Source organism: Symphodus melops (genome assembly GCF_947650265.1).
Source record: "Symphodus melops genome assembly, chromosome: 14".
Taxonomy (NCBI): domain Eukaryota; kingdom Metazoa; phylum Chordata; class Actinopteri; order Labriformes; family Labridae; genus Symphodus; species Symphodus melops.
The window spans coordinates 7,274,937-7,298,343 of NC_136704.1; the positions used below are offsets into that span (position 1 = coordinate 7,274,937).

The 23,407-nt window shown below is 39.0% G+C and overlaps 1 protein-coding gene across 2 annotated transcripts in view; it reads right to left on the bottom strand.

Moving 5' to 3' along the window:
- Positions 1 to 23,407, bottom strand: part of plppr5b (phospholipid phosphatase related 5b) — a 104,932-nt gene that overhangs the window by 71,053 nt on the left and 10,472 nt on the right. Inside the window, exon 3 of one of the 2 annotated variants that reach the window (XM_079360800.1) lies at positions 1,422 to 1,610. In XM_079360800.1, the coding sequence (XP_079216926.1) occupies positions 1,422 to 1,610 (189 nt within the window). Of the gene's footprint in view, positions 1 to 1,421; positions 1,854 to 23,407 lie in introns of those variants that run through there. The other variant, XM_079360801.1, reaches the window with a different exon arrangement.

Genomic DNA, 23,407 nt, shown 5'->3' on the forward strand with positions numbered 1-23,407 from the left:
ACAGAAACCGAAAGAGGGGATAACAGGCGAGATAAAAACTGTGTGCAAATATTGCAAGAAGACGGGGGACTAGACAAACCTCACAACCAACATCATGCAGCATTTAATCGACACCGAGGCCAAACCCCAATGACAAGCGGGTTTGCAGCCCCGAGGTGTATTGGTGTTTTCATGAAAAAAAACTAAGGAATCTTTTTCAGTCATTTTATAATTTGTCCTCAGTCTCATTTTGTCACATCAATCTTGTGAGAATCGTATCATGAACCCAGTATCGTTTCCCAGAGTGAACAGTATACCTTAACTATATTTGTATTGTGAACCTGATTTAGCTCACTAAGGCTCCAGGGAGACGGGTGATCCTGCTGAAATTCATCACTGTGCCATGTAAACTGGCACCTCTGTTGGCTGTATGTGCATTCAACAGCATAGTGACACATCTACCATGTAAACATGTCGCTAACATGTTAATGCTCTGTTACAACTTGTATCACTGCCCCCATGTGGCAAAAAAAAAAAATCCCCCGACACACAAACACACGACCAAAGACGAAAAAAGCCCTCTGTAACAAGAACCAGTCCTCCAGTAAGATAGCTGCTGATGACTATCTAAAGTGATGAATACTTATTTGCAGGGAGCTGTTCTTAAAAGACATAAAGGCGGTACAAATAATTTGATCTAATCTGCTAAACTAATTCATGTCCTAAAAGCGTCGGAATGCCTTCACAATCAGATCATTTTCGGATATGACAGGATGGAGCAAAGATCAAACCCTGCCAGGTGAAAGCTGTCTTCTGAGTAAACATTCATCCTTTCAAATTGGTGCCTGTAGGAGAGCTCTGATCAAAGATTTCATAATTAATGACGTCCACTAAATTCTGGGAAGGCAGCCTGAATATGCAATCTTTCATTTTCAAATCTTGCCATTTCTGATTTTGTCATGAACAAACCATTTTAAAAAGTTATTCTTTGGGTCATACTTTTGAGAGTACAGTATGGTTATCCTTTTTTGCTTCTTTACCTAAAGGCAGAAGTTTTTTGTCAAAATGTTGAGATAAGTAATGTAAATGTCCACTTCTGGGCAACTAAAAACATCAAAGTTGCCAATTTATAATTAAACATAGAAACAAACCATGGAGGGGCATCATCTCCAAGATGTCACTGTTTTGATTGACAAATAGTAAAATAATTATTCAACTGTTTAAATTGTAGGCAATTTGTCAATTGACTCATTGATTAAGTCACATGCTGAGTTGGTAAAACAGAAACTGCAAAATGATTATAGTCAAAAGAAGAAGCAAACCCAGAATTATACAAGCTTCTATTAATAGAGAATTGTATAACAGGAAATACAGTTTGAAATGGATCATCAATGAACCTGCAGGTCTGACTGGTGAAGTTTAAAAATGTGAAGTGTACTCACCAGCAGCGTGGGCAGCCCAGCCACTACAGCGTAGAGCAGGATGGGTGGGACGGCGCTGCTCTCCTCTGGTCCCAGGTAAGGTTTGGTGTAGGCGGTGTCGTAGCAGAAAAAGCCCTGCACGTGCACGCTGAAGGTGTCGGTGTACTCGAAGTAGTAGGCAAGCATGACAGTCCCGGCCATGATCACCAGCTGGAAGTACAGCATGATGAAGACGGAGAGCGAGAGACATTTAATTAGAACAAAGCCTTTTTCTCCCTCTTTCTCTCTCTCCTACCCGGCCTCCTCCTCCTCCCCGGTGGTGCCGACTCCAGCTGACCGGCTCATGACAGCTCGGCTGCACGCAATGAGCTGCTCTCTGTGGAGACTCCCTCCGCTCCCTGCTGCAGTGACTACAGACTGTGTGTGTGTGAGTGTGTGAGAGAGAGAGAGAGAGAGAGAAGGGGGGTGGAGAGACAGTGGGTGTGTGTAGGGATGTGTGAGCTCATGTATGTAGGGGAGAGAGAGATAGATTAGAGGGACATGTTAGCAAGGTCTGACAGCTCCCTCTGCGTGTGTAAATGTGTGTGTGTGTAAACTGGACATAAAAGTGAAACATGTAGTGCTACATTAAACTAATTCAGGAGAATCGCAGAGAAAATTACAGAATGAAAAGAGAGCCATGAGAAGGGGGGAGGGACGGAGCTGCGACGTCAGATGTGTCTGGACCACTGACAGGGGCTGAAGCTCTCTATCCTCCATTCAGCCCATATTTCATCAGAGAGGAATGAAAGAAGGCTGCGAGCAAGTAACATGTAAGGCAAGTGTTGGTTATTTCATCACACTGTGGGAGTACTCTGTTCATCCTTCAGTACTTTCATTTCATATAATTCCTTTCTTTATCTTAATCTGAAACAGTTGATAAAATGCTCTCGCCCTTATTGAGTGAGACTCGTCTCCATGACGTTCTAATGTAAACGATTGAGGATGAAATACACAGCTATCGCACCATGCAAAAACATCCCACAACTTAACTAATCACAACCTTTTAAAGATTTTTTTTTAATGACATCTTCAGAATGCAATTTATATGAAGGAAAACTAAATATTTTCTAGTAAATCAACCCAACAAAATGCAACTTCTGAAGATAAATGCTTCGCCTGAGTTACATAGTGGAATATAATTTGTCATAAAAGGAGGGCTTCGTATTTTAACCTCGATGTTGTGTGTTAACATTTTAGGAAGGGATCCCTCTAATTCTATATAAGCATGGAGGACTGATTACTGATAGCCACACGTTTCAGTAGGCGTGGGCATGTCAAAATGGTTTGAAGATATACCTACAAAAGTATTTTCTGTCTTTTTAGTTACTTCTTACGTAAACAGTGTCGTACTGCGTCTTAGTAAAATAAAAAATAAAGGCAAAACAGTTTGGTGCAACATCAATTAGCTCTGAAGTGAATGGTGAATGGACTTTTTGACAGTCTTCTGACGATTCACAGTGCTTTTACACCACAAGTCACACCGACCCATTCACACACTGATGGAAAAGGCTGCAACATAAAGTCTTCAGTATTATTTATTCCTATTCGTACACATTCACACGTCGCTGTCAAAGCAGCAGGGACTTGGGGTTAAGTGTCTTCAGGACACATCCGACATGTTGCTTGCAGGAGCTGTAGCCCACCACAATAACCTACTTAAGACAACAAACATGTCCACTAGTTCTTTATTTTCTGCACTACATTATACCCTCACCTCCTCCTCTCTTCCTTCACCTCCTTTCCCCTTCTCCCCTCTCTTTCATTTACTCCCCTCTTCCTTTACCTCTTCCCTTTTCTTTCACATCATTCCATCTTCCTTTACTTCATCCACTCTTCATCTTCCTTTCTCCCCTCTTCCCTCACCCCACCTAAATCCAGGAAGTGCTGATGACTAGGGATATTACAGTTTTTCTCCCGATTGCTAAGACACAATTCTTGAAAGTTGCTCCACTTTTCTCTAAACTGTGAACACAAAACCCAAACCAAACTTTCACCTCAAAACAGTTCAGTCAATCAATCAATCAACATACCTATCGATCTATCTATCGCAGTAGCTGTGATTTCATCAGATATGACTTGTCTTTGTCTTTGCTGACCACCTCTCACATGAACTCCCCCTCTCAGATTTCTGTCCATTGTAGTGAACTGCCTTATTCATGCTCCCTCGGGTCTTTAGCCACAAGTGTGATCCATTTTGAGTTGTTGTGTTCAAAAAAGTGACAACTGTGCTTTACTTGTGTTTGACTTTTGCCACCTGTGCTCACCATTATGCAACACAGGTGAATCACAATGACAATGTGTTGGCAAGTTGTGTCTAAACAGGTGAGACGTGCTTATGGTTTTGCCAAAGGCGTGACTGATTCAATCAGTCCAGGCAATGGAGCATTTGGTTCAGACAACAGGGTTTAGTGTTTCAGCAATTGATAAAAACTGTAACATCAAGTCCTGTGAGCTGAAACTAGCTGGGAAATGAATTTAATCCCTGACCTCAAACTACAGACTCGTCACAGTTTGACACAATATGACCCAATAAAAACAAGCTGAAGGAAAGACATAACCAGTGTTAGTGTGGACCGTATAGAAGATAATAGAAACAGTCTATGGTGTGGACCCTTAGTAGGCAGCCGCCCATCATCTTGTTAGACAAAATTACAAAATGATCTTTTTAGTTGGGAGTATTCTGGCCCCTGCCTTAATGGATATGAGAGCTGAAGAGAGACAAGAACCATGGGGACAAGATGGTGAAGAGAGGATCTGGGGTTTGTACCTCGTGTGGGCTGCTTGAGCACTGTATACATGGTGGCCGGCTTTACAAATTGAGCTAGACTGGAGATCCCCATGGCAACATTATCTCAGGTTATTCATGATTATTAAACCACTTCACACATTCTTTAAACTGCTAATGTGAACCAACATCTCTACAGAGTGTTACATTATTGGTTCACTTTTTTCAAAAGACAAGATTCCAGGAACTCTCAGATTAGAGCAAACTGAGATCATGTGCCCACTGCAAGTGCAAGTACTTAGAGAGTCGACCCACTTTATTAACAATCCTTCCTTTATTTATTAGCACAACTATATCTAATAGCAACTGTATGCATGTGTTCATTTTCTGATACTCTTGGTTATGTACTGGGTGCAATCCTTAATGATGCTTTTATCACCACTTGTGATATTTCTGAATAGATGAATTATGCTGAACACCAACCACAGTTACCTCTGAAGTTATATTTCTTTCCCCTCCCATATGGATCAATAAAAGCATCTTCCTATTTTATACCTCACACACTCTCTCTGTATATTCTCCAACACCAGACGCACACTTATCTGCTTTACTGGCATGCTGAAATCCATAAGAGAAGGCTGTCAGAGGAGACAGAGGGACAGATAAAGAGGAATAGGCAAACAGAGATGGAGATGTAGAGGGTGTGTGGAGTCAGCTGGGTACAGGATGACAGCTTTGAGTAATGGTTGCCATTACTGTGTCACTCCATCATCAACCCCCATTTGGATAGTAAGTAGGCCAAATTAATGTGCTGGCTTCATGCAAAAACATACAAGATTTGTGATGATGCATGTTTTAAAGGTCCCATATTATGCCCTTTTGGGGTTCATATATCTCATTAATGTGTCTACTAAAGTACGTTCACGATCACTAATGCTTGAAAAAAGTGTCTGTTTTCATGTGCTGCTGCTCCATGCAGGCTCTCTCATCTGCCTGTATTTGTAACACTCAGAATCCCCTAGAAAGAGGAAAAAAAAAAAAAAAGGAAGGTCCCCAAGTATGCCTAGTCTGATCTGACTGGTCTGCCGATCTTTTCTCTCGTAATTGGTCAGTCGTTCGACTTTGTTTTTGGATCTGTCCCGCCCCTTTTACCATGTAACCAATATGGGGAATGCTACAGTCAGTCCGAGGGGAGCTTGTGCTTGCTGCAATGAGCCAATAAGCTTGGATCAGTGACGTCTTTGTCTTGTGATGTCACAACACACATTTTTAACAGGGGGGGGGGGCATTTTCATTGACTTTGAATTTCGGCAAATAGACGTGCTTAAACATGCACAAGACACCCGGAAAACACACTAAAGGGAATATAAAACCAGAAAAAGAAGAATATGGGACCTTAAATTTCAGATTAAGAGTTGCAAGACTGAGAGCTGTATGAGCAAATCAATGGACGCTTATGGATATTCATGATATCTTAACAGAAAGCATTTACAGTATGCTTTTCTTTTTTTATGTAAAATAGAAAAGGGACTGTGCTTAGATCTTTAGACTGTCATTGTGTCAATGATTGGAAATATATTGTATGACAATCTGTATGACTAATAAAACAGAAAAAAAAAAAGTTTTAACTGGAATCTATTTTTAAGAAATCAGGAATGATTCAGACAAAGAGACAAAAAATATCGACACATTTTCTATAGTGCAAAGAATACATTGTTACATTAAAAAAACCCTCCTTTCTTTTTACCGTAAAGTATTCAAATTAATTGATTTGTTAGTAACTAGATGCACCTGTGGCTCACAGGACTGTGCTCAAAACATCAAGACAGCAATATATCGTCATGTGCTGCTTTCAGAATGCATGCAGCTGTTACAGAATCAATTTGGCTGCAAAGCTGTGATGACAGCTGAAAGACCTACCACCTTAGCCATAGCTCTGGGATTTACATATTTGAATAGATTTCTTGGATGTCTGTGGACCTGAATTGAAGCATCTGAAGTAGGATCCTTACTATGCTTCTGTTGCTTTTTACAATAAAGAACAGCTGTTTCACTGAATTCTCTGAAGGACATGGTCATTATCCCAATTCAATGAATATCACAACGTACCGTATGGTTAGTGGAGTCGGTCGTCTCTTAACTGCAAGGTTGGGGGTTCAACCCCCAGCATCTGCCACCACATCTGATGTGTCCTTGTGCAAGACACGTATCCCTAAGACACTCCTGTACCATATTAATGTGTATAAATGGGATTAGTTACTTCTGACGCTTACTTAATATAGCAACCTCTGGGATCAGTGTGTGAATGTGTAAAAAATGCTTTGAGTACTAAAATGTAAATGTAAATGTACTTGAGCTTGTATAGCGCTTTTCTAGTCTTCCGACTACTCAAAGCGCTTTTACACCACAGAGCACACCTACCCATTCGCACCCATTCACACTGATGGGCTGGATATGTGGCCCATCCAGTATCTAACCATTCACGCCACATTCATACGCCCCAGACGCAGCAGGGGGAGCAATTTGGGGTTAAGTGTCTTGCCCAAGGACACATCGGACATGTTGCTCGCAGGAGCTGGGGATCGAACCCTCAACCTTCCGATTGAGGGGCGACGACTCTACCAACTGAGCCACAGCCGCCCAGGCTGTGGCTCAGTTGGTCAAATAAAAGGTGCTAGATAAGCTCAAATCCATAAACTTCTTACCTTGGAGCAAATGGATGAAAATAAAAGGGTTGTAGTAGTCGTAAGACAAGAAAAGACTGAAAAAGAGGAGCAAATGGAAAGTTCAAGACATTTGTGCTGCTGCGGTGTCACTTCCTTCATGCATCAGCCTGACAGTAAAAATGCTGCATATCTCACATGACAAATCATAGTTTCCTTATTGTCTGGGGGAAATAAATGACAATAAAGACCATCCATCCATTTTGACGGAGTACAACCTGGAATGTTCAAAAGTCAATCACACATCCAGCGGCAGACAAGCAGCCACACTCTCATTCACACCTCACAGCCAATTCTAGAGTCTGCAGTTAACCTAACAAGCAAGTCCTTGGACTGTGGGAGGAAGCCAGAGTAAAAGGAAAGAGCACAAGCCTGCACAGTGACAACATGCAAACTAATGCCTTGTGTGACAGGGATTTGAACCAGGAACCTCCTCGCTGAGAGGCAGGGTGTAACCATTGCTCCCTGTGCAGCTAATCTAAGATCTTAGATTAATAACATTTACAAACACTTTGTGCTTTTTTGGTTAAGATTCAATTGAATAGTGTTTATCTTTGGGAATAATCTTTATACATGTCCTGATTTACAGACTTATAGTGACATAAAAGGTTAATGATAAACAAACTGTTTGCACAAACAGATGAACATAACATATTTGTCATGTTTTTTCACACACCAACACACAGAATTACTCATGCAGGCGGAAAGCTCAAAATCCAGCCAATCAGACAGCATTCAATGCAAGCAGTTGTAAATGTGAACACAGCTGAGTCCTCTGTAGACCTGCAGGCCCATCTGTCACTGTCCTGCTCAGCCTATGAGGAAGCTCCCAGTCACTGCTCCACTGCTGAGGCAAAGATCAGGCAACAAACAGAAACACACACACACACACACACACACACACAAGTGCAAGGGATGCATAAAGCCAAGCACATAGCATTGTTCAAAAGCAAACAGGAAAATATTTTGACACTTTGAGGTCCAAGATGATTTTTGTCTGACAGCCTGATGTTTTCATGATCCTCCCACTAGTATCTAATTGTAATCCTGCTTTTTTTTTTTAGTCGCCTCGAGGAAAAAACAACAACAAAACAAAAAACGGCTTTTTAAAGGCAGGGTAGGTAATTTTCTCCAGATACACTTTTTAAGATTTTGGTTGAAATTGTCTTCAGGTCCTGACAGTTGTTAATAATTCATGTGCTCTGAAAAAGTAACAAAAAAAATCTGTCACCTCTAGTGGTTGTAAAAACTTCGACCAATGTCGGCACTCATTTTATGCCACATTTTATAAACCTATCAAGCCTCTCTACCCCATACATACACAAGCCCAGCTAAAATCCACTTCTGGACCAATGGTGCTAAGTGCATGTAAGTGAGGGGCGGGGCTTTTGAGGGAGCACAGAGGGGAGGGGGTGGGTGAATATGGAGAACAGAGGATGCTACTTGAATCATGCTACTCAAAATCATGCTAGTTTTAGAAGAAAAAAAAATGTGTTTGTTTTTGGAATCACGTGCAAAAAATGTTTTTTTTTTTGTTTTTTTTTTTTTACCAAAGTCAGCTATACCTGTTGAGTTAATGTGCCACATAAATGTTTAAATCATGATTACAAATCTACTGATATTTGTATTAAGTACATGTGTAAGAACATAAGTATCAGGTAAGACTCACTATTATGTATTATGCCTGGAGCCAAACCAAACATTATCCTTTGATTTCTTCCCACTGTGAGTTAGTGTGAGAAATAACTCAAGAAATTATGCTAATGTTCCTTATGCTGACTGGGAATACAATTATTACCCCTTTGTGGGGAATCATTTAAAGCGATCTTTGTAAAGAACACCTGCCAAGTTTAGAAAAGAGCGTAAAATAAACCCTAGTGTGAGCAGAGTAATAACCACATTTATTTAAGGTAGGGTTCGAAAAAGAAACAATTGTTTTAATAGTTGTTGTTTCATGAATCTGAAAGTGAATTTTTCATTGAGGATTCATGAAACTATAAGTTTTATGGTGAAAAAACATTTCCCTCGCCCCCCTTGATCCAGGTATTACAAAATTGCAACCATTTTATTCACTTTTAGTACAAGTGGGAGGCTAAAACCTCAGAGATAGATATCAAGGGATACGAATGATGAAACATGCAACAGTCTGCATGGAAAGATGCACTGAGAGAAAATAAAACCTGTTGTTGTATTGAACCTCAGCAAGGATAGGATGTGGAATTATGACAGTCTTTAACTCAATTCAACAACCATGTGCCAGCGAGTACAGCAACAGTGGCAGCTGCAGGGAGAAAGAGAAGGAGGGCGCCTCTCTCATGCAGCTCACTGCAGCAGCCTCACATGTGACCATGGCAACGGAAATGAATGTGAGGAAAACAATACAGGAGCTGGTTTTATCGTCATTGTATCTGAGTGCACTGAATTGCACACATCTTCACCAACAGACAAACAGATAGATTCAAATATAACAAACAGCTACCATATGTCATGGAGAGCCAGGAAGTAGTCAGAAACTGCTTTGACTTTTAACATAAAAGGGATGCATCTGCACAGAATACAAAAAAAACTCAGTAAATATGATATCAAAGCACAGTATGGCAGGGATTCTTCTCCCTCTCATAAGGAGCTTGTTCTCCTTCCTGAGGAGCATCTAATGAGCTCTGTTGTGTGGTGGATACAGGTGCAACATTTAGGCAGGAAAGACCCAGAGCCTTAAACACACACACACTTGTAGAGAACATAAAACGCTCAATCACCTTTTAGACTTAGGCGAGGAAGGTTGGAAAAGCACAATATGAACCCTTCATAATTCAAACAAAACTTTAGGATTTACTTTTAGTTGTTTCCCTAAATCCTCAAATGCCAGAATTTATATTAACTCAGGTCTGTTTCTGCTTGCTACTACTACAGTACTAATATTGTAGCTGTCTGTCAAGAGCAAAGGCAAAGACAGATTGTTATACTAAAGGCTGAATGTGCCACTTTTTGATCCAGTAGATGTCGCCCTCGAGCTCCAGCAAGAAACCAAAACCACTCCAGCTATTTTATTGTGTTAGCAGGCTAATGGTAGAGCTCTTAAGTTAGCTCGTAGCGTCATATTGCATGTAAATTTACACAAAAAAACCATGATTTAAAATGCTAATGTGAAATTCATAAGCAGTGTGTGCAGGTATTTTATTCTTCTTTTAAATAAACCCTCACCTGAACAGCCTTTATACACAAAGGGAGGAGCTGGCCAGCCGTCCATGTTAGCATGATGTAGATACAGCACTTAAACATACATTATGTAAAGTCTGACACTAGGGGGCTCTCAATCATAACAACTACAAAAGATGATGTATATCATGGGAGTTATAATGAACAAACTGTTTAATCTATATGAACGGGCAAAAACGACCTGAGAAAGACAATATGTGCACTGACAATGTTCTCTAGTGTAGTTTACGCATGTTTTATCTCAAAGCAGTACATACAGCAACAGAATGGCAGCTCTTAGTAGCAGCTAGTGCTAGCTCATACAGCCATTTTTGACTCAACATGCGGTGTTTCCTTGAGAGCGATCAACATGTGTCTATCATGGCGGCTGCCTACAAGACACGTCCTGTTGCAACTATAAAATACTATAGTATAGCTATAAAAAGTGCCCAACTAAAAACATATGACATGGGTTTAGTCCATTTTTTATTTAAGTTTAATTTAAACATTAGCTTGCAATTCTACATACTGTACCTTTAACCTCCACCCAGTTTAAGTTTATAGAATTTAAAAATGTAAGAAAAATGATAAATTATTTATTGTTCCCACATGTTCAGTGGCTCTTTAAAGGGTCAAAAGACTTAACTGTACAGTCTGCCATAAATATTGTGTATGACATATTCAAACAGAGATACAAACTCTGACTGACTGTAAATCTATATATAGATGTTTTGTGGTTGAAATATGAGAAATGCTTACATTGTATTTTATTGCAGTATTATGCCAAAGGCAGCAGTGTGACCCAGATACAGTCAATACATCTCAGAAGCATGCAGGAATACCTTGGCTAACAAGCACACACATCTCTTTGAAATGCATAACAATCTTTCTTGGTGCACACAAAAAAATTTTTTCACATGAATTCAAGCAACAGAGAAACATGATCAGGATGAACTGAATTAGTGTATGTTATCAGAAAATATGGCCAAATTTATGGAGCTTTCTGAGTTAATTGCCCACAGAAGATTTGATTTCATCATGTTAATAAAGCGTTCTTACTAAAGGCAGATTGGCAGAAGAGAAAACTTCAAAGTAGCATGCTTCAAGCAGCCAAGGCTTATCTGGTATGTCACACTTCATAAGAAATTCATGCAGTGTCTTTCTTGCGACCCGCTGATGTGAGGACTGCTCCTGCAGGCCCATGTTTTTTGAATGAAAATAATTGTGGCAGGCATGGGTGGAAGTTGAGACTGATGGTTGGGGTAACGACACAGACCATAGCGCTGTTTTCTGTGCATGCATAGAATGTCACATAAAGGAGCTATTACTATACAATAAACTGTTCTAGGGTCTGTGCATAAACAGTGTTTACCATGATGGTAATAAACTGATAAGTACAGCTGAGAATACTGGATTTTCTTTGTTTTACCAAAATCTGGTCGCAAACTTAAAGGTATATCCCAAAGTTCAATCAGAAGAAGTTTCACATAAATGCACCACCAAGGTAATATCAGGTGGCCACCTAGCATATTGGTCTGTGCCTGTTTGAAAAGGAATAACTCGTAATGCCCCCAGGTGGCAGTATTCATTCAAGTTAGTTCAGTAACTGACATTCAAGAATAAAAACGTTCAACTGAAAAACAGGCTTTTATGATGATTTAGCAGTTTTTTAACAACATATTTTATTCTAACCTTAGTTCATGATATGGCAACTTCTTAAATGGTAAATGACATGAGCTTGTATAGCACTGATCGAATCTTCGGACAACTCAAAGTGCTGTCTGATCCAGAAGGCAGATCTGACTACCAACATTGTGTGTTGGCTAAAATTATAAATGTTAAAACACACACACACACACACACACACACACACACACACACACACACACACACACACACACACACACTCATATATATACATACAGTGGTGACTAAGTGATGACTGGCTAGTATTTGTTCCTAACTGGTATGAATGGATGAAAAAAGGTTTACAAAAGCCAGGTGAAATACTAAATAGGGTTTAGAGTACTACTAACAGCCATCAGTTTACGAGTCATCCCAGCCAAAACTATTGACCAATTTAATCCACTTGATTTTATTTACATCTATTTGCCACTATTATATTTCGAACCAGAAATAGGAAACAAAATAGTCCATCAATCTATGGTGGGTTCCTGGGACTTTTGCTGTGTTTTATGATGCATTGACAGATTAAGTCTTTTGAATGTAATATGTTGTGTTAAGTTGTGGTGCGGTATTTTGGGTAGCATTAATGTTGAAAGCTAAATGGACTTGAGCTTGTATAGTGCTTTTCTCGTCGTAGTACTTTTAGACCGCATGTCATACCAACTCATTCATACTCTGATTGCTATGTAGTGAGAGCATCAGATCCCATTCATAGGTATTTATATGACACATCTGTATTGTCTTGCCCAAGGACACATCAAACATGTTGCTGCAGCAGCTGAGGATTGAACCCATCAATCTTCCACCTTAGAGACGACTGTACCACAGCTGCCCTGTTATTGACTGATGACTGTTGACTGATGTAGATAGATAACTCAGAACTTCACTAAACTCTTGCAAAATATTATAATTCTTACATGATCTGTCTTCGGGCTGCTGTTTCAGAGTAGTGTGAATTTGAATGAATCAATTAGTTATTACTGATTGACTATTTACCATCATCTTAATTTATCATTCTATATGTTAAGTTATGATAAGTACAAGAGGATAGATTTAGGTGTCATTGTATCGGGTAATACTATTAAATGGTAAATAAATACACTTGAGCTTGTATGAGGCTAAAGCTAAGAAAACATACCACATTGTCTAAACGTTTTGAATCTGAAGCAACAATTGCTTTAGTTTAGTAAACAAATCACAACTTAATGTTTTTCTGTTTGTATGTGTGTACTGTAGTCAAACAATCAATTAATCAATCAATTATTTGCACAGCATAATCTCATAACAAATGTTTTCTCAAGACACTTTACAAAGAGCAGGTAAAGAGACCGTGCTCTTCGTTATGTTGACAAAAAGCAGATGAAAAACCTCACTTATTGAATGCATCTTGGTACACTAGAATGCCCCCATGAGGCTGCTTTAAAGTCCCTGCAAACATTATGGCCTTTGAATTTACTGGTAGTCTTTTAGTTGTAACTAAGCTCATCTGGGAGCTTAACAGTGAAATGAAAAAAAAAATCTAGTATTCTTGTGCTTAGAAGAAAACCTTAGTATAGCACAGTGCATCATGAAAAAAAAGGTGCAAGCATGTGATATTACAAAGTAAGTGATCCAAAATTAAACAACGTGGCAGGTAACCGCAGGGGAAGTATTCCGATTGCACTAACACTCTGTCGCTGAAACATGTTTGTTAGTGTTGGTGCAGGTTTATATCTCTGTCCTTCTCTCTCTCTCTCTCTCTCTCTCTCTCTCTCTCCCTGGAGAAACCTCTTTCCTGGCGACTGGTGGGCAGATAATTGCAAAGCATCAAGACTCTCTCTAGGGTTGTTAGTGTTTCAACTAATGATGCATCCAAACAAAGTCTTCATGCTTCATAGGCAAGCTTAGCTTTCTACCTCCCCACACTGCCTCAACACTCAGTTCAGTTCAAGTGACTAATAAGAAGATTGTGATGCACCACACTCACAAAAAAATCTTATTTTGGATACAATGTTAAGAGGTAGTTGTGATTTTAATATCCACTATGTGGCTCCTTTTGCCACATGTCATTCCCCACTCTCTTTCTCCACGGTTTCTGACTATATTCACTGTCCTGTCTCTAAAACAAAAAGCCCCAAAATAACTTTAAAAAAAGTGGTAATGGTTCCAAGATAATATTATCATGGATTTTTCTCAGCCAGAAATGGAACACATAAAGCTTTATATCAATACCTGGGCAAAAACTGGAATTGGCAGCTCTATAAAAATGATGATATTTTGCTGACTTAGAATGATTTTGCCAGAAGGAGCTCTTTCTCGCTCTCACTCTTTTTAACAGGAAAGTTGGTAATCAGCCAAGTTCTAATTCTAAAAGAGTCTTCTGTTACTGTACCAAATACACTTTAATGTATAACAGGAAATAACCTAAGCACACATTGTTTATGCAGTCTGACATTATTTCATTTCATTTCATTTATTTATTTATTTGAACAGGGGCAGTGTACAATATACATTAACCTCAGAAAGGAGAGATGCATTGTACCAGGTTGTAGCACTTGTGCTAATTTCCACCTGCAGTCCCTGGGCAGGCTGTTGTTAACATACAAAGTATGTACACTACAAAGCATTACATTGCATATGTGGTGCATTGTATAGCAGCAGTCATTATATGTAACTCCTAAAGTCCTTTCAATTATAATTTTTGGCAGTTTAACTGAGGAAACAGTTTAACATATACTTAGGATGCCCATATCATGATTTTTTTTAATATATATATATATTAAAGAAAATGAAATACTAAAAAGCAAACTCTTTGGCCTTGTCACTCACTGGGGAGAAATGATGACAAAGGTATCTTCTGTTGTTTGCTGCTGCTGTGCAGCTGTTTCCTGAATGAATACACAAACTGGGTTTTGTTATTTGATTAATTCTTTGACTGCACATCTTCTTTTTAGTTTCCAATAATAAATCACTTGTATTGTCTTTTTGCCTACAGGGGTTTTGTTACAGTTTAGCATGGCTGGTATCAACTCTTGTCAGTGCTCCTCAGAGAGAGGAGCACTGTCGCCCCGGTGTGTTGGTGCACATAGTTCAGTCTGTTTTTATAGGTTAACTTAGTTTTATGTCAAGACACACAGAGCTCTTTCACCAGAGAAGAGCTTATGAACATAAGGTCATAAGTGTAAATGTCTTTTATATAGTGCTAATTGCTTCTTATACTTGTTATTTTAGCGTTGCTTTTTCTTTCGCACCAATACACCAAGACAAATCCTGTGTATGTAAATGTACTTGGCGACAAAAAACGATTCTGATTCTGATAGCCCTGTCCTTGCAGGGAAAGACCATGCTCCATAGATGACAAGCAAGCCAAACTGAGCAATGAAATTAGGTCAAGGTCATAACAGACTTGCATATTACAAACGGGAGCTTTGCATGCTTACCGACAAGCAAGAATATTTTAAATCTACATGAGCAATGGATACAATTTGCCTATGAGATCAGAAAACATTATTTCAACTCTATAACCTTTTTTTGGCGATTTAGTTCTCCATCCATCCATTCTCTTTCTCTTATAAGGGCCAGGTTTCACTGACAGCAGGCCAAGCAAGTTGACCAAGATATCCCTCTCCTCAGCAATATTTTCTAGCTTCACTTGACAGATCCCAAGGCATTTTCAGGCCAGAAGTGACATATAGTATAATCCCTCCATCAAGTTCTGGGTCTACCCTGGGGTCTACTTCCAGTTGGACCTGCCTGGATGATTTCTTCTGATATGTATTGTTATATATTCTCTTAGTGCAAAGTAAATTTCCCTAGGAGCAATAAAGGTATATGTCATTCAATATGCTCAGTAGCTAAACGATGATTAGCCTGCACACAGACAGTTATTGTCATTGTTCCAGTAAAGAGAAGAAATCTAATCAATAAAAGGAACTGCATGCTGTAATTACAATAGAATATTTTCATAGATGCTGTCCTTCAATTCAAAGTGAGCAGTCTTTGAAGTTTACTACAACAATTTACTAGCTGTTTGCTGGTTACTCTACACTTCTCAGTGCTCATTTCACAGTGAAGAGCTGAGGGGAATGGAATTAGTTCTGCAAGGATTAACACTGTAAGCCAAACTACTTGACAAATTGAAAACTTGACCTGATGATGGCACTAGATTAAAAGTCAGAGAATCATCAAAGTTATTACATTCACCCGGAGAGTAACATGAATATGTATACTAATTTACATGGCGATCAATCAAATAGTTGTGGAGACACTTCATGAACCAAAAATGTCAATGTGTTGGTTGAGCTGGAGGGGTCTTTAGAAATTTTAAGTTAGAACAGTTTAAACTGATCTCTGAAACTGTTGGGGGGAGATTTTTTATCTGAGGGACAAAATGAAAGGTTATCAGTATTCTTTTAATGAAACTGAACACATTTCATGAAATGACCACGTGACAAAATAGCCACATCACAGTGGAGCTATTTATCATTTAGACATATAGTTACCTGCAGTTGTTCTGACACTGTAACTAATGTAGACAACCTTTATTGTAGAAAGAAGTCACCAAGATAGTTACATGCACTAAAGCTGAGTACAGCAGTTGATTATAAGAAAGTTGCTTCACCTGTTCACTGCATACCTGCCCAAATACATCGGTGTTAAGCAGAGGGAGAGAGCAGGTATAAATGTGATCCAGACTGATGCTGCTTCTTCAGCCCGTCTCTCATGCATGTAGGCTACGCAACCTTGCTAACTTTTTCTGTGTTTCAAATGATGGCATAGTCAACACTAAAAGGCAGGTTATTTTCGAAAACTTATTTTGAAAGTAACATTCTCTCTGTTCTCCGTATTCAACCACCTCTCCACCCCTGTGGTCCCTCAAAAGCCCCGCCCCTCACTTACATGCACTAGTGCCATTGGTCCAGAAGTGGATTTCAGCTCATGCTTTGAGTGTGGGCTCGTGCATGCATGGCATAGAGAGGCTTGATTGGTTTATAAAAGGTGGCAGAGTGCCGACATTGGACAAAGTTTGTACATGTTTCTGACGGCTACCGATTTTTGTTTCTTTTCATAGCACATGAATTATTAATTATTAATTACTGTCAGGACCTAAAGACAATTTCAACCAAACTCTTAACAAGTGTATCTGGAGAAATTACCTACCCTGCCTTTAAATTAAATATAAGCAGGATTTTATCAGTGTGTAGCAGATTGGTATGGGTGATCACCCTCTGTATCCTCATCTGTCAAAAATGATGGGAAAATCCATTTCCCATCCCATGATCTGTAATATTCATTTAAACCAAAGAACAAATAAATGTGTCAGTTTCCCACTAAAACAGGTTGATATCTGTTCACTGTAGAGATGCTGAGATGTTGAGACCTTTGGTAAGACGCAGCACGCATCTGTTGACTGTCTGCCACTCTGTCCTTAGAGAAGAGGTGACAGCGGGCCGGCACATGATGCACCCTCTCTCACTGTATCAATGCATTATCCTACTAATCTGGACTAAGTGTTTCCTCATCACTCTGATTAACGAAACAAAGCCATTTGTTAACAACAAGTCAATGTGTACACATTCCCATTTCCTTGATCCCATAAGCCCAGCAGGAAAGGACAGGGGATAATAATAGTAGTCACAGTCGAGGGTGAGTGCATCATGCTGCTGGTGTACAGTCAACTCTCAAAAAGCTCATCTTACTGTATATGTTCTCTTAGTGTAAAAGAGAAGATTTGAAGCTAAAAAAAAACCTCACGTCTAGTAAAATACTAACTGTATTACTACCCTAGAATTGTACATGAATCAAAAAGACCGTCATGTAATCTGAATGAAATGCAAGAAGTGATTTCCACTGCTCTTTATTAATTTAGCTCCAGATTGGCCTTTCCACATGCATCTTTTATCTTTAGGCCACTGCAGTTGCCCTGCAACCTCTGGGTGAATATACACAGAGACAAACACTTAAAGATACAAACACATACTTCACCTCTTGACAGGAAATGTAAGTGAAATGATGGAACATATGGACCAGCTGCTGATTGGAGCTAAAACTCCTTGTTGGTGTGGTTGATTGTGCTTTAACTAACTAGCTGTTAGTCTATTTTAACCCTTTACAGGGCACTCATTGAAATACTTTGAAATTCAAAAAATTCAACCTATTCAGGGACATAACAGAACTTTATTTCTGTTATAACATTTTTCAAAAATTGTAAGTGTAATAAACATTGACAAAGTTACCATATTTGGTTGAAATGCCACAATAGCAGGATCAGTGATGTGGGGTGATCTGTTCTGATTGGCTGGGTGAGGATTATGTGCTTCTCGACCTTACTGAGGTGCAGAAGGCTGGCCATATGTCATGTTTGTGGAAATGACCAAAAATAGTCACTTGCCCTATAAAGGGTTAAAGGTATGGTGTTTTAACTTGGCCTGTGAGTAAGCCAGAAATAGAATGACAAGGAAAATGTAAGAGCAACTGTGTAAGGTCACGATGAGGAATGAGGAACTGTGTAGACATGAAGACGTCTTTGTTTTACGTCAAGAGAAACCAAAACAGAACAAATACTACAATTTGACAAATACCTGCAAAGAGCCAGTCACCTTCCCAACAGAGTTAATAATTTATTGCATTCATCCTTGTCCTTGGCAGTGGCAGTGGCAATAACATACTGATGGTGATTGAGAGGGCAATGATAGATTCAGTGATGGCTGTGTACACCATCATTTCATTTGGCAGGTTGTAGTTCTTCAACTGCTCCACGAAGTGAATCATGTGCTGTGCTCCAGCTCGAGGTTCTGGAGGATGATAGAGCCCAAGAAGAAGCCTTCTACAGTGACAACAGAGTGAGAAAGAAGGGGCAAGTCGGGCTGGCCTTTATTAACACCTGTGTACCAACACAACCAGGAAGCCATCTGCAGCGCCATCAGGGTTTGTTGGTGATGGGTTGAATAATATAACTGTCCCTAAAGCTGAATCTATCAACAGACTGGATAATATTCACGCAGCATATCACGGCCGTGGTTCTACTCTAACAGACAACACTGAGACTCTGTGCAGGCTGAGAGATAGACGACTTTATTGGTCGGTGTGGAACCCTTATATACAGCACAACAGATGTCACAAATTCCTTCCCACTTTAGATATTTCTATACATGGTATGAAGAATCACATTACCTTTACTCTTCAAATGTCAGACCTATATTTGAGGAACACTTCAACATTGTACTGTCAACTGAGGCCGAACATTATACTTTTATGATACCTTATATATCGTGTTTCTCTTCAAATATGGTAATATCTTCTAAGAATAAATCGTAGTCTGCTAACAGCAAGATCTTCTCTATAAGCTGCAACCATACTGAACGTATTCAGAGAAATTCGTACTATCAGTTGGACACACGTGTTTTGAAATCAAAGGCAAAAGAATGCCCGAAAACATCTGATGACCTGAGGCACTGTCACTGACAAAGTATATGACAAAGTATAGCTAGAGATAGAGCACTGTAATGTGGCAAAGTGCAGTACAGAATAGTGGTATTATATCATGTCATTTTAAAAAAGACAGTCTTTTAAATTCTTGAAAGTACAGATGTATAGCTTTAAACCTATTAGAGAGTACTCAAGTATTCTTATTTAGTTTCAGTCTGAATGCAGCTGGCAGACATTTATCAGTAATGGACAAACTTGAATCTGAAAGTGTTTAACACCCTTTCCATTCCCATCTTTAAAAGAGTGAACAAGCTGCACCCTCCAGTGGTGAATTATGAAACAACAGCTCTGTGCCATTCAGTCGCTTCTTTTCAACAGGCACATTGCTGATGCAGCTTATATGGAATCATCTCTATTTGAAATGTCCAAATGCTTGGTGTATGATCCAGAACGATAAGCCTCAAACGACTTTACAAATACTACAGTAAGTCACTCATGCTCATTATGCACATGCTCACTATTTTAGGTTCTGACACCAACAAATATGCACCCCAGTTTAAGCATGAATGCCACATGAGTTCACAGTCTCAAGTGACATCACCCACTGAAGCCTAATAATTACCATTACCATCAGAAATGCTGTCTCAATGTTAGTTTTCGGTCAACCCAGTGGTTCCCAAAGTGGGGTTTGTAAGACGGTGGGAGGGGGGTTGCAACATGCCTTCCGAAAACAAAAACAAATTGTAAATTTGTCTCATTATTGTGAAATTAAATACAACAAAGTTGTACAATTTTAAATCAAAGCATGGTCCTTCAGTGAGATGTGTGCTGAAATGAAAATAAAAGATTTGAGTTTGACTGCAACAGCGAAGCTTTGTGAATACAAACGCACAGACACACTGAATTAACATAACCATTTGAAGGCTGCTACTGCATTCTTTAGTGTTGTGTTCATGTCAGTGTTTGGATAGACCTTAACCACTTCCAGGGATAAAGAGGGTCCCAAGTCTCTCGTATCATTATTTTTAGGGGGTCACCGGATTAAAAGTTTAGGAACCCTTGAACAATACAACAGGCAAAAAATTGCAGCTGAGGTTGGCCTTTCCAGTCCTGGCAAACAATGCTACATTTCAGCCACACCCCGAGGTGAAAAATCCATCCCTTGTACAATGTATACCAATATAGAAATAAGCTATTGATAGTTCACTTATCTTGAATTAATCTGTAAACATCAAGGGCTTCAGGGGCTTTTGAAGAAAGTCTCACTTGGACCATTGAGGAATTATGGGGTTTTTTTGCACTTTTGCATTTGCTTCATTTTTTTAACTGCAACAAGACCTCCAAACTCAGGGCTTCACAGAGCTGCATGGAGACAACAGAGAGGAAGGAGGGACAAAAAGCACCGGGAGTAACATACAACCAAAACATACCAGCCAATAAGTCTTTTCATAAATCTGAAAGGAGACGATATTACTTGTGATGCAAATAACAGCAACCAACTGCAATTAACTAAACCCTCAACAATGAATGTTGTTATATGGATGAATTAATACTGATGGACACTTTACATAGCAGATGGTGCTGTCAGTAGTGTGACCTTTGCGCTTTATGAAGTCAGAAAAAAAAGTAATACAAGCTCAAGTCCATTTACAAATAATGTGAAAAAGTGGAAAGGTTAATAAAATGTGCTTTCTCTTGTATTGGTTGTACTTTGTTCTCAAGTACAGAGTGGTCAACTGACAGAACTCTGTCACCCCGGTCTCATCCCTGCCTAAGGCCAGCTGCTTTAGGCTATGATCGCAGCAAACAGTTCAGTCACTAATGACTCTTTTAAAAACTCTGACAGTTAAGTTGCATCATGGGTAATGTAGATGGTGGAATGCTCTTTCAGAGAATATAGGAATTATAGAAGATAATATATTTAATTCTGTCTGTCATGGTTGTCAAGTGTAAAATGTTAACGCTTAATGTGTGCAGAACTTTAAAGAGAGTTTGCTGAATGTAACGTTCTACACGACCTAATGGGAAATGCCAACGGTGCATGAAGATCCTTGCATGGGAAACAAAATAGTGAAAGTATATATTGTAAATTTATATTTGTCAAGCTAGGATCATTTATCAAAATGCACAACAAAGTTTAACAGCTTTTAATATTGGTTATGCATTCAATAAATGAGCTATTAATTCAAACCCTGGTTAAAAATGTGGGCCAAATACATCTTCATACCATATTTTGGTCAATAACAGAACATTTAACTTCAACCAATCAGAATACTTATCCTGTTAATTCTTAAATTCATGCTTCACTTTGGTTTGCTTTCAATCTTTCAACCTTGAATGAACCGTGCATAAAATGTTTTCTCGTGTCGCTTCAAGTTATCCCACAAATCTGCACACTCCACACGCACACACACACACACACACACACACACACACACTCTCACACACACACACACACACACACACACACACACACACACACACACACACACACACACACACACACACCTTTGAATTCTAACTAGAACCATCCAGCAAAGTGGAAAACTCATCGACCAGTTCTAGAAATTATTCTGCACAAATAGAAAGATGGATTAGATGGGAATAAACAGAAGGGAGATAACCTCAAGAGGAGATTGGAAAGAGATGGGGGAAAAAAACATTTAAAAAAAGGGGAGAAAGAGATATTTAGGAGAATACTGAGAGGAAACATTAAACACAATTATATTTAATGAGCTCATTTTGGGTAGAAATTAAATCAGCATGACCGTTTATGCTAACCCTGTATCGTCACGTTGTGTACTAGAGCTGAATGGATTGTCAATCAATCAGCATTCTAACAGACAGTTAATCAGTCTAACGCTTCAGCTATCATACAAAAAAACTGCACATTCACAAACGTTCTGAGACTCCTCTCAGAGACCTCCTCACTTAAATAGGAACATTCTCTGAGCAATTCTGAGCCAGGAAGAGAAACGTTTATCTTAGTGGAGGTGTATAGCTGACACGGTTGCTATGGTAACATTCTTTTAGAAGCTGTGATTAGTTAATCCATACAAATGGAGAACAAACGTGCTTGCTTGTAATGGGCATAGATGGACAGTGAAATCAATTAGAAGAAGTCTTTGTGTAGACGACCCCAGGTTTTTTTTCTTTTAACAGCTACTAGCATGAAGACTTCACAGAAAGCACTGCTGTTTTTAAAAAACTTGTGATCGGTCATTGGTTTTCAGGATTATATATGAAAAAGCAAAAAATCCCCCCAAAAAGGCTAGACGGCTGATAAACTGGTCCTTCTAACAAATGATGGCATTGTAACCAAAACCTTCAGCTCAATTCAATTAAAAAAACTATATTTGTGCAATTCAAACCTGGCAACATTCTTCTGTAGGGGAATCACCCAAGCTAAACAATTTATCACCTTGGAAAGAAGAATGACCTACATCCAAAGCAAACCTCCGGTCATTGTGATATTTCATTAAACACGTAAATCAAACAAGTGAGAGCTGGTTGTTCTTAATTGTTTTTATGTTCATTCCTTTATCCAATTTGCCCAAGGACACAGCGGACATGTAGGCAGAGGAGCTGGGAATCGAACCCCTAATCTGGTTGAGAGACGATGACGACTCTACCAACTGAGCCACAGCTCCATAATAAACAAACCCATAATAAACAAACCCATAATAAACAAACCCATAATAAACAAACCCATAATAAACAAACCCAATAATAAACAAACCCATAATAAACAAACCCAATAATAAACAAACCCATAATAAACAATCCCCATAATAAACAAACCCAATAATAAACAAACCCATAATAAACAAACCCAATAATAAACAATCCCCATAATAAACAAACCCAATAATAAACAAACCCATAATAAACAAACCCAATAATAAACAAACCCAATAATAAACAAACCCATAATAAACAAACCCAATAATAAACAATCCCCATAATAAACAAACCCAATAATAAACAAACCCATAATAAACAAACCCATAATAAACAAACCCATAATAAACAAACCTACGATGTAAATAACTAGAAGTTTCTCACCCTTTACATTTTTGGTTTGTAAACAGCTGCTGTTTGTAGAGTTCTGACATTCATTAATATATAAGACTACTCAACATTATATATCATGTAAAGTAGCTATGTTAGAAAAGCATCAGTTCCCAATATAACAACATGAACACTGATTACATGCAGTTAATACACTT